The sequence below is a fragment of the Phascolarctos cinereus genome, unplaced genomic scaffold (assembly GCF_003287225.1).
Source record: "Phascolarctos cinereus isolate Bilbo 61053 unplaced genomic scaffold, phaCin_HiC Scaffold_726;HRSCAF=1367, whole genome shotgun sequence".
NCBI lineage: Eukaryota > Metazoa > Chordata > Mammalia > Diprotodontia > Phascolarctidae > Phascolarctos > Phascolarctos cinereus.
Genome location: NW_027556098.1, coordinates 388,794,124 through 388,806,833, shown reverse-complemented (window position 1 = coordinate 388,806,833; position 12,710 = coordinate 388,794,124). Strand labels below are relative to the sequence as shown.

Here is a 12,710-nt window from a genome sequence, read left to right as displayed (position 1 = left end):
ATTTTATTTTGATGATGAACCTACTTGACCTTTATTGATTTAAGGCCTTAACAGAAAGGTTCAGGGAACTAGGCCTGGAGGACAAGAACAATGTCTGTGTTGCTTCCTTTGAGCAGTAATAATTGACTACTCTGTTGCAATTCTCCTAGACAGTTTTGTGTTATTTTTGAAGCACTCCATGAAAAAGAAAATTTAGCTAAAATGTAATTTTTCCAGATACATAATATAGGAGTTATTTCCTCTGCCACTAAATTTTAATGTTTTAGTCATCTAGGATATAGTGGTTTAGGTCCAGTGTAATGTGGTCGAAGAACTCGAGGACCCCTTTAATTGAAGACGCCTCCATACACTATCTCATTTGTTAGAGATGACTTCAGGGCATATCGCTATAGGGAACTCTCGTGGTTGTTGCCCTTTCTTGAGCATGGTTCTCCTTAGGGAAGTAACAGTTCCAGGAAGAGACTTCCTTCAACTCTTCTGCCCATCTAGCCAGCCAAAAGTCCATTTGGTTTCTTGTCTAATTTCACTGTTCCAGGTTTTGGCTATCAGTCGGAACTTGAGTTGAGAGTTGCCGAAGCTGCCCGAAGACAGTATAACAAACTGAAAATGCAGACAAAGGCCGAAATCCGACAAACTATTGACCGCTTGCTAGTGGGTGATTTCATTGTGAGTGGTTGTACTTAAATGCCTTTGATCTGTTGGGTTGTTGTTAAGTGCTTTAGCAGCTGATCCCAATTTGGAGTTAGATGTAAAAATTAGACACTTGGTCTCATAAGGCATGCTGCCTCACCCTGTTAAGGCTCAGGGACCTCGACAGCTCACATCTTGTAGGCCATGGCAAGCAAGGGCCTGGGTCTGCAATAAGCAGGCATCGATTTGTGGAAATGAACACAATGGAGCTGTGTTTGACCCCCATGATGGGGTCAAGTGGCATGGGCCTTCGCCTCTGGCTCTGTGTGGCTGTGAAGAAAACATTTCAGATCTGATCCTTGTTCGTGTTAGGAAGATCCTGTCATACTGGTTTTGGACGTGTATTTGTTCAGCAGCTACTTATAAAGTGCTCACAATGTGCGAATGACTATGCTGAGCACTGGGAAATAGAAAAAGATTACTAGGACAGGGTCCTTAGTTTCATGGAGTCAAATCTACTTCAGTGGAACAGAATCAGCTCCTTTCAACAAGCATTTATCAAGCAAGCACCTACTGCACTTGTGGCGTCGTGCTCACTGCTAGAGGCAGAAATGAACCATTCCTTTCCTAAAAGGAAGTTGCCTTTCTGTGGAGGAATAGAACACATATGTAGATAAGCATATATAAAATGTATATAAGAATAATTTAAAGGAGTTTCAAAAGCTAACAGCTGGGGAATCAGGAAAGGCCTTGTGTGGGAGGTGTCGTGGGGCATTCAGGCTGTGCTTTGAAGGAAGTGGGGCATTCGTGAGGCCAAGGGGAGGAGAGAGGGCACAGATCTGGGGCAGAGTGAGAAGGGAACCTGCCTGCAGGGCTGGTGAGCTCACTTAGGAAGGCCCTGGGCAGCGTGCTAAGAAAAGAGGCAGAGGGAAACAGCCAGTATGGAGCTCAGACCCAAGTAGCAGAGCAGGGCCGCAGTCTCAGCATCTCAGCTGGTGTGTGGAGATCCCAGGCTGCAGGGGAGCCAGGGATCCTACTGTCTTAGCAGGCAGAGCTTCAACTCCATCGGCAGAGTCGCTGGCTCAATTGATGCTCCATTTCAAGAGTTAGAGTGAGAAATGCTTATTTGTCATTTGAAATATTTTCACAGGAGGAGAGCAAACGTTGGACGGTTCGGCTGGATATTTCTGCCCCTCAGGTGATATTCCCTGATGATTTCAAATTCAAGAATCCTGTGTTAGTTGTCGTGGACCTGGGCAGGATATTGCTGACCAACACTCAAGGTATGGGTGGCACTAGAGGAAACATGGTAAGGGCATTCTTAGAGTGATCTACTACCTCCCCCCAATGAGGTGTCTATAATGTCCTGATATTTTGTGTGCTTAGTGTTTTTAGTTGTTTTATTTTTAGAGTAGAGAGCTAGAGATTTTACTTGGTTTGTTTCATAAAGAGATTCCAGAAAGGTAGATCTCATAACTCTAATTAGATCTAAAAGGTACTTTTTGCATTAGTAAGTCTGATACTCTTTTCATTATTAGTATATTTAAAATTCTTTGTAATGAATCACAAAATTTAAAAATGGGAAGAGACCTCAGCTTTTATATAGTTTAACCCCTTCATGAAAGGTGTCTCTGCTGTAATATTCTTTTTTGTGTGTGTGTGTGAGGCAGTTGGGGTTAAGTGACTTGCCAAGAGTCACACAGCTAGTGAGATGTATCTGAGGTGGATTTGAACTCGGGTCTTCCTGACTCTAGGGCTGGTGTTTTATCCACTATATTATTATATTATAGGGCCACCTAGCTGCCCCTATAATATTCTTAAAAAATTTTTTTTCTTTTGGTTACATTTGAGTTCCCAGCTGTTTCCCTTCGTCTTTCCCTCTGAACCCTGCACTAGAGAAGGCCAACATTTGACCCAGACATATATGTGAAACTATACAATACACAGTTCCCTGTATCAGCTGTTTCTCTTGAGATGGATAGCATCTTCCTTCATAGGTCCTTTGTAGTTGATATGAATCTAATAACTCAGAATAGCTTAATCATTCACAGTTAGTCTTTGGACACTATTGCTCTTACTGTATACAGCGTTCTCTTGGTTCTGCTCTTTTCACTCTGCATTATTTCATTCAAGTCTTTCTACATTTTCCTAAAATCATGCTGTAACATTTTTTTATTAATTTATTTTTAGTTTTCAACATTCACTTTCATAAGCTTTTGAGTTTTAAATTTTCTCTCCCTCCCTCCCCAAGAGGTGTGCAGTCTGATATAGGCTCTACATATACATTCCTATTAGACATATTTTCACATTAGTCATGTTGTAGAGAAGAATTAGAACTAATAGGAGGAACCATGAGAAAGAAGAAACAAGACAAAACAGAAGTCAGTCATCGCACAGTGTGGCTATTTCTGTGTACAACGTTCTCATGGTTCTGCTCACTTCACTCAGCCTCAGTCCATACAAGTCTTTCCAAGTTTTTCTGAAGTCCACTTGCTCATCATTTCTTATCTGCTGTAACATTTTTGGTAAGTGGTCATCCAACCTCTGTTTGAAGACCTCCAGGGAGTGGGAGCCCATCATTTCTCTAAGAGTCAGATTATTCCACTTTTGGATAGCTTAAATTGTTAGAAAGTTTTTCCTGGCATCAAATATAAATCAGCTGCTTTGCAACTTTCATCAATTGTTCCTAGTCCTACTCTGTGGAGCCCCATCGAACAAGTCTAATCCCTTGTCCTCATGAGACAGCTATCATGTGCCTAGGGTATCCGTTCTCCCCCCGCCCCCAGTCTTCTTCAGCCATCTCCTAGCCTAGTTGTCCACTGGACACTCTTTAGCTGATCAAAATTCTTTTTAAACTGGGGCACTCAGACCCGATCACAGATATCTAAATGAGGTCTGATGAGGGCAAGTAAAGGTGACCCATACTTCTCCATGGGAAGCTTTGTCCCGTGCAGCCCAAGATTGCAGTAACTTTTTTGATGGTCATATCACACTGTTCATTCATAATGTGCTGTGCAGGCTGCTAAAATGCCTAGATCTTTTTTTAGAACAACTCCTGTCTGTCTGTGATTCCCCTATTTGTGCCGAAAGTGACTTTTTTAATACCCACGTTTCAGACTTTACGTTTTTCCCCATTGAATTCTTATTTGATTCAGTCCAGGGCGCTGGCCTGTCAAGATGAATCCTGACCTGGTCATCCAGTGTGTTATTCGTCCTCCTAGCTTAGTGCCACCTGCAGATTGGGGGAGCATACTATCTGTGCCTTTACTTACATCATCCATAAAAATGGTCAATAGCACAAGACCAACCACAGCTCCCTGGGGCTGGACTGCCTGCCTTTTGCACATTGAACCAGGTCTGAATCCTTTAAATTGTTTAATTGTGTATAATCAATATCTCCATTTTCTTCTCAAGATTAGTGGGTGGTACTTTATGAAAAGCTGTCTTTGCAGCAGTCCCCTTGACCACTAGTTTAATAACTTTGTCAGAAAAAAATGAGATTAATTTGGCATGTTCTGTTTTTGATAAAGTCAGGCTAATTCTTTGTAATCACTGATTTCCTCTTGAGATGCAAACCAGCCATCTTTTAAATGATCTGTATTAGAATTTTCCCAGGAATCAACGGCAAGTCAGTAGTGTATGGTTTGTAGACTGTTCGCTCTCATTTTTTGAAAATTGGGAGCACATTTGCTCTTTTCCAATCTTCTCATCTCATGATCTTTGAGATACTAGTCTGTCTGTCTGTCTGTCTGTCTTTCTTTCTTTCTTTCTCTCTCTCTCTCTCTTCTTTCTTTCTTTCTTTCTTTCTTTCTTTCTTTCTTTCTTTCTTTCTTTCTTTTTTTTTAGTGATGCAGTTGGGGTTAAGTGACTTGCCCAGAGTCACATAGCTAGGAAGTATTATGTGTCTGAGACCGTATTTGAACTCAGGTCCTCCTGATTCCAGGGCCGGTGCTCTATCCGCTGCGCCACCCAGCTGCCCCTGAGATATTAGTTTCAATGACTCCGCAGTTATACCTGCCAATTCTTTCAGGACCTCTGAATATATTTGGGCCAGGGAACTTGTATTTATCAAGAACAAGCTAAGTGTTCTCTTATTATCTCATTACTTATTCTGGTTACCGACTCCCTGTTACTCATTTTCATTCTGTTATGTGCAGTGGAGAGAGGCCATTCTTCCACATAGAGAAGATAGAAACAAAGGATTTGAGCAGCTCTACCTGTTCTTTTTTGTGAGTTGTCATTGTCTTCTCCACCTCAAGCAGAAGCCTAGATCATCTTTGATCCCATCTCCCCTTTCTTCTGGTGTAGCTTAAAAAATAAACCAATCTTTTTTTTTAGTCTTGCCAGCCTAGGCTCATTCTGAAGTTAGTTTTCCTGACACCATCTTTACAGGACCATGCTACACCCTTGTGGTATCATTCTTTGCTACCTGTCCTTGCTGCCATCTTTTGTACATTTCTTTTGTTGTTGTTCATCTTTGTTCTCGAGGAGGACCAAGGACATCATGAACGTAATGTCTTGACCCGCGCATGAATTGAATCTGAGTGAGGCAGAGCTTTGCAAAGCAGTCGGCTTGCTCTCTCCTTGCGAGTCATTGGAGCCCAGTGGCAAGACAAAGGTCAGGATGACTGGTGATGGCCGAGGATGCAGATACATTCCTTTTAAAATCTAAGTTGATCAGTTACTCCTGTTGTCCTCATTGGGATCATTTCCCTATATGTCTTCAGAATTTTATTCCTGAGTGTATCCTATCCCTCCTGGGCTGACTTCTTCCCCTGAAGAATTTTATTCCATGGGAGCCTACTTACCAATCTGCTTTCCTAAAATCTACAACTTTCTGACAATGATTTGTCGATATGAAGTAATAAATAGTAAGACATTTTGAACCAAATTTATCAGAATTATTTAGCAAAATCATCAACCAAATCTAGAACAGAATACAGCTAACCATTCTATAAAGCTAAATATTTTAGGCATTAAAAATGATTTCGGTGATACAGTAAGTAATTAACTAATTACATGTAGCATGGCTTTTATTTTTGTTTCTGGATCTACATTTCATGACTACAGACTGTAGAGGCAGAACTTTTTTAAAGTAAATTTTCTTTTTAACTTATTTCTAAGCTTAGTGAATATCTACAAAAACATTTAGATATACAGTAAAATAAAAAAAGATTGTATGTAATCGTTATAATTTGCTCAAACAACTTCTATCTTAATTTTAGCAAAATAATAAAATCTTCCTGTTTGCTTTTATATCCCTTTATAATCTCTTTTGCTTTTGTCTTGTTATCCTTTTTTATAATTATATTCAATGTGCTATCATTGCTCTAATTCTACTTTCTTCACTTGGCATAATTTCATATGTTTTTCTGTATTTCTTGGTAATCTTTGTGTTTTGTTGTTTCTTTTGGTGCAGTAATATTCCCTCACGTTCAGGATTCACAGCGTGTTCAGCTTTTCCCCAGTTAATAGACACAGTTTTTGAATGGAATGTATAGTTCTTGAGTCTTCCTTAAAATTGCGTCGAAGGAAAGAAGGCCGCTGTTTATCAGAATGGAGAAGAGAAGTTGATGTTGGTTTTTCTCCTTTCTGTCTACAGATGATTGTAAGAAGAAAAGCACAGACAGTTCCTCTTCTGACGTGAATGAGCTTAGTGATGATGAATATAAGACGCCTCTTGCCACCCCCCCCAACACCCCGCCCCTTCAGACGAGCAGCAGGAATGAAGTGAAGACCCCGCCATTTCCTGCAGTTGAATTCAGTGAAGAGCAACTTCAAGCCCATTTAATGAGCACAAAGATGTATGAGAGGTATTCCTTGTCATTTATGGACCTCCAGATCATGGTTGGACGAGTGGAAGACAATTGGAAGCATGTTCAGGACACTGATGTGGGGCCAACCCACGTGGTAGAAAAATTCAACGTGCACTTACAGTTGGAACGCCGATTGATTTATACGTCAGATCCCAGGTACCCCGGGGCAGTGCTCTCTGGGAATTTACCAGATTTGAAAATCCACATCAATGAGGATAAGATATCTGCCTTGAAGAATTGCTTTGCCCTCCTGACCACATCGGAAGTGAAGCCTTCTGATGTCCTGATCAAGGAGAAGATTTTTACCGAAGAGGCACAAGGAGGGAGTTTGCAAGACTCAGTAATGAATTTGACTCAGAGCGTTGTGGTTTTGGAGCAGCACACGAGGGAGGTTCTGGTGGAGTCACAGCTCCTTTTAGCTGAGTTTAAAGTTAATTGTATGCAGCTTGGTGTGGAGAGCAATGGTCGTTATATTTCTGTGCTCAAAGTGTTTAGTACCAATGCTCATTTTGTGAAGCGGCCTTATGATGCTGAGGTGTCACTCACTGTCCATGGCTTACTCCTGGTGGACACTATGCAGACTTATGGTGCTGATTTTGATCTCTTGATGGCTTCACACAAGAACTTGAGTTTTGATATCCCAACAGGAAGCCTCCGGGATAGCAGGGCTCAGTCACCTGTCTCTGGACCTGATGCAGCCACGCTGAACGATCGATGTATTGCGGCCACTAATGTTTCACTTAATGATATAGTCGCCAAAGATCAGGAATCACTCATTAAGTTAGAATACCAGTTTGTTAGTTCAGAATGCCCCTCAATGAATTTAGACAGCACTCTCCAGGTAATATCATTACAGGTAAATAATTTAGATATCATCTTGAATCCAGAAACAATTGTAGAGCTGATTGGTTTTCTTCAAAAATCTTTTCCTAAGGAAAAAGATGATTCAAGCCCTCAGCCTTTGATGACGGATTTTGAACGAAGTTTTGGGGAACAAGAAACGTTTCAGTCTACTTATGAGCAAAACACAGAGGTTGCAGTGGATATTCATAGACTCAACTTGCTGCTCCTTCGGACGGTGGGAATGACAAACGGGGAAAAATATGGCAGAAAAATTGCAACTGCAAGTATAGGTGGAACCAAAGTGAATGTCTCCATGGGTAATAGGGTTGATGTGAATGGTTCTCTTGGTTGCTTACAGCTAATGGACTTGACGCAAGATAATATCAAGAACCAGTATGTTGTCAGCATTGGAAATTCCATAGACTATGAAAACATTGTTAGTGATATTGGCTACTTTGAATCTCTCTTTGTTAAAATGGAAGATGCCGCCCTCACAGAAGCATTGAGTTTCACGTTTGTTGAGAAGTCTAAACAGGAGTGTTCTCTTAACCTGAAGATGGCATCCCTGCATTATAACCACTCTGCTAAATTTCTAAAGGAATTAACACTGTCCATGGATGAACTTGAAGAGAATTTCCAAAGCATGCTGAAAAGTGCAGCCTCCAAAGTCACCACAGTTTTGGCCACCAAAACTGCAGAGTACAGTGAGATGGTCTCTCTCTTTGAAACACCTCGAAAGCCTCGGGATCCTTTTATCTTTGAGGAAAATGAGGTCTATGGTTTTGACCTATCCACAACTGTCAGTGACACTGTGAAGCTTATCTTAAATGTCAACATAGAATCACCCGTTGTCTCAATTCCTCGAAAGCCTGGAAGTCCTGAGCTGTTGGTAGGACATTTAGGACAGATCTTCATCCAGAATTTTGTGGCAGGTGAAGATGAATCAAGAAGTGACCGGCTTCAAGTAGAAATCAAAGATATTAAACTGTATTCTTTGAACTGCACTCAGTTGGCAGGCAGGAAAGGTTCTGGATCTGAAGTAAGCCAGTCTCTCCACCCTCCTTCTGGTCCTGCCAGTGTTAATAGCCAGGAGGAAACTCATTTCACCCGACATGATTTCTTTGAATCTCTGCATAGAGGTCAAGGTGAGTTATGTGACTCTTTGGAATTCAGGAATCCAATCCTAGGTCATTTGGTAGTTTGCTTTTAAAAGGAAAATCTCCTAGAAGAATTTGTTCAAAAACCACAGATAATGAATTTTTATTTTAGAGAAGGGGTAATTAGAATTCCCTTCACTTCAGGTCATATTTCACCAAAAAAGACTTGTTTTAAATGGCAAACCGTAACATCTTAGAGGTCACGTAGTCAAATTTCACTCCTAAAGTAGGAATATCTCCTCTGCAAAATGCATGAATGAGAGTAGCACAGCTTCTTCTTGGACCTCCTAGGGAAAGGGGTACGTTATGAGGTTAAGGTGATTTTATGAATGATTATTTAGAGAGATATCTCAATGAGCAATTCTTTAGAAGTGCTAAGTGTGAAAAGGTCTGATTTGACTTTGGGACCATTGACTCTTCTTTTTTTTTAAATTTTTTTTTTTTTAATGAGGCAATTGGGGTTAAGTGACTTGCCCAGGGTCACACAGCTAGGAAGTATTGTGCATCTGAGGCCGGATTTGAACTTGGGTTCTCCTGACTCCAGGGCCGATACTCTATCCACTGCGCCACCTAGCTGCTGCCATTGACATTTCTTGGTTACGTATTCCAGTCCACATGGGCTAGAATGATTGATAGTAAGAGTCTTTCACTGTAGCTAGGAGGTCCTTCTTGTTAATTTTACAAGGCTGTTAATCCAGATCACCTGGAATAGGATCTCATTTTGAGTCCAATCAGAGACTAATAATTATAGACCAAAATAATGTAGGTATCTATAGAATTCAAGTAAACCTTAGATTATGTTGGGTTTTTATGTTTTTGTTTTGTTGTTGTTTTAAATAAATTTTTTTCATCAGATTTTTTCCCCTTGTTTTGTTTTAAATATCCTTTTTTTGGTCATCAGATTTGTCCCCCTAGTATCTCTCCTTTCCTCTCCCAGAGAACCATTCCTTAGAACAAATAATATTTGTCAAGAAAAGAAGAGGAAAAAAATCTGCCAAATCAATGAGTACATGGGAAAAATCTGAAAATCTATTCAGTGCAGTATGTTTGGTGCATTTTTCTGATCTTTGTTTGCTCTGAGTCTTAGGTGTTAAATTTCCATTTAAAAAACCAGTATATGAATTTATAACTCATTGCTATAGATGATGGTCATATGAATAGAAACTTGTAAAAACATTACCAATAATAGCATCATTGCAGGCTGATATTTACATTTATTTAGCAGCCTGGTCTTTTAAGTGCTTTTATATGCCCATTAGTCAAGTACAAGTCATAAGAACATAAATTCATAGCCTCATAGGATTTATAAATAGAAGGGATCTCAGAGATCATCTGGTCCAACCCCTTTGTTTTATAGATGAGAAAACCAAGGCTCAGAGATTAATTGCCATCATGATGTGCTTTGAAGCTAGTTAAGTGTCAAGCAGCTTAGTTGGAGGTGGGTGGGATCTTGAAAGTTAGGGTGCCCTGCTGTTGACATTGAACGAGTGCAATGTCTACCATATCATATGGCCTTGTACAGTTGGAACTTAATACTTGTAAATTGAATTGAATTGATTCTACGAAAGTGTTCATCCTCATGCCAACTGGCTTTGGTCTTTTATCACTTCTAGATACTAGTCTTGGGATGTACATTGCAAACTGGTTTTAACTATAATTTCCATACTGTTCTTTTTCTGAATAACCCTCAGTTCCAGGCTGCCTCATGAGCCAAATTAAACTCATGGATGCTGCATTTGGTCGTTAGTAACATTGAGTAGGGTAAAGTGTACATTGTTGCTTTAAATTTACACTATTCTTTGAACGTAGTTATTTTTCCCGTCTTGTTAGCTTTCCACATTCTGAACAATACCACCATCCAATTTAAACTGGAAAAGATCCCTATAGAGAGGGAATGTGAGCTGACCTTCACCCATTGCCCAGATGATGTGGGAACCTCAAGTATTATGAAGATTGAAGGGAAATTTGTCAATCCTGTTCAGGTAAAAACTTTTTCATTTCCAAAATATTTGCTTTGTGATTTTAAATGACTGCTAATAGTAAAACCCCATTGTAATGAATATCAGGACAGATTTCTAGTTTTAAGTAGTGATTGATAACACTAAGATCCTGCTGTCAATCAAGAACAACTTTTTAAGTGCCTACACATTCTGTGCTTAGCACAGCAGATACAGAATGAGGCAAAAGATAGCCCCTGCCATCAACAAGCTTCCAATCTAATGGGGAAGAAAACATGCAAACAAATATGTACAGACAGGCTTTATATAGAATAAATAGGAAATAATCAACATGGAAAGTGCTGGAATTAAGAGAGGTTAGGGAAGACTTCCTGTAGAAGGTAGGGTTTTAGTTAGGACTTAAAGGAAGCCAAGAAGTCAGCAGTCTTTTAATTATTTCCCAATTATCCTGTATAGGGCAGCTAGGTGGTACAGAGGGATAGAGTACTGGGCTGGAGTCAGGAAGACCTGAGTTCAAATTTGGCCTCAAACACTTTCTAGCTATGTGACCTGGGGCAAGTTATGTAACCCTGTTTGCCTTAGTTTCTTCTTCTGTAAAATGAGCTGCAGAAGGAAATGGCAAACCACTCCAATATCTTGGCCGAGAAAGCCCCACATGGGGTCACAAAAAGTTGGATGTGAGTAAAACAACCGAACAACAACAGTTATCCTATACATAGCTTGTTTTGTATATATCAGTTTGCATATTGTCTCCCACATTAGATTGTGAGCTCCTTAATGGCAGGAACTGTCTTTTGCTTCTTTTTGTGTCCCCCACACTAAGCAGCATGTCTTGCACATAGTAGGTGCTTAATAAATGCTTGTTGCTTGAGGAGAGACTGATCAACAGTGTTAAAGACTGCAGAGAGGTCAAAGAGAATGAGGACTGAGAGAAGGCCATTGGGATTTGGCAATGAAGAGATCATTATTAACTTTGGAGAGAGCAGTTATGGTGGAATTTTAGGATTGGAAGCCAGATTGTAAGGAGTTAAAAAGAGAGTAAGAGGAGAGAAGAAAACAGAACAGATGTAGAATGGTATGTAGCAGGGATGGAAGGGTTCAAGTTTTTTGATGATAGAGGAAACATGGACATGTTTGTAGGCAATATAGAATGAGCCATTAGGCAGGTAGAGATTAAAAATAAGCGTTAAGAGTGGGAGGACAGGAGATAATCTGTTGGAGAAAGGATGGAATGGGATCGCTTGAAGCAGTAGATGGGTTAGTCTTGGTAAAGTAAGGCCAAGTGAAGGAGGAGATAGTGGCAGAAGGCATCTGAATGGCAGGAAACAAGAAAGAAGGGAGAGGTGGTTCATGGCAAATGGCCTCAGTTTTTTTTCTATAAAACATGGGGCAATATTCATTTTGAGTTTTTGTGGTACATGGTATGAGATGGTGGTCTAATTTTTGCTTGCCAGCTTTCTAATTTTCCCAGTAATTCTTTTCAATTAGGACATTTTCCCTTGGTAATTTATGCTATAGGGTTTGTTGTATGTTGTATTATTGAGTTTATTTTTAGTTTTTCATTGTCTAATTGATTATATTAATCTACTTTTTCTGTTCTTCACTTAAAGTGTAATTGGGGGAGACATAACTTTTATACAAGAAATCCTATAAGAAATCTCACAGAAGAGTTCACATCAGCTTAAATATGGGAGAAACTGAGTAACTGTCTATCTCTTCAAATGCAGGTGGTGTTGGCAAAACACGTATATGAGCAAGTTTTACAAACGTTGGACAACCTAGTCTACAGCGAAGACTTGAATAAATTTCCATCCAATTCTTCCTCATCACCTAGCCCTAATTTTCCTCTTCCTTCCCTGAGTGCTGGTGGTGAGCCCTGTGTTGAACGGAAAGAGAATGGATTATTTAGCCATTCTAGCTTTTCCAGTACTTCTCAGAAGTCTTTGTCTGTGAGGGAAGTAAAATCCTTCACACAGATCCAAGCCAACTTTTGTATTTCAGAGCTTCAGGTTCAATTGAGTGGAGATTTGACCTTAGGAGCCCAAGGTCTTGTGAGCTTGAAATTTCAGGATTTTGATGTTGAGTTTAGTAAAGACCATCCTCAGACCTTGTCCATTCAGATTGCTTTGCGCTCTCTGCTGATGGAAGACCTTTTAGAGAAGAATCCAGACTCAAAATATAAGAACCTAATGGTGTCTCGAGGAGCTCCCAAACCATCTAGCTTAGTACACAAGGAATATCTTTCCCAGTCTTGCCCCTTGGTATCCAACGTGGAGTATCCTGATATGCCCCGATCTCTACCGTCC

At 40.1% G+C, this 12,710-nt stretch overlaps 1 protein-coding gene across 1 annotated transcript in view; it reads left to right on the top strand.

Moving 5' to 3' along the window:
- The window catches only part of VPS13D (vacuolar protein sorting 13 homolog D), a 328,743-nt gene that overhangs the window by 29,457 nt on the left and 286,576 nt on the right, over window positions 1-12,710 (top strand). Inside the window, exons 17-21 of the mRNA XM_020973579.2 lie at window positions 536-666; window positions 1,781-1,913; window positions 6,233-8,434; window positions 10,277-10,428; window positions 12,132-12,710. The exon at window positions 12,132-12,710 is cut by the window's right edge and continues 444 nt beyond it. Coding sequence (XP_020829238.1) covers window positions 536-666; window positions 1,781-1,913; window positions 6,233-8,434; window positions 10,277-10,428; window positions 12,132-12,710 — 3,197 coding nt within the window. The remainder of the gene's footprint in view (window positions 1-535; window positions 667-1,780; window positions 1,914-6,232; window positions 8,435-10,276; window positions 10,429-12,131) is intronic.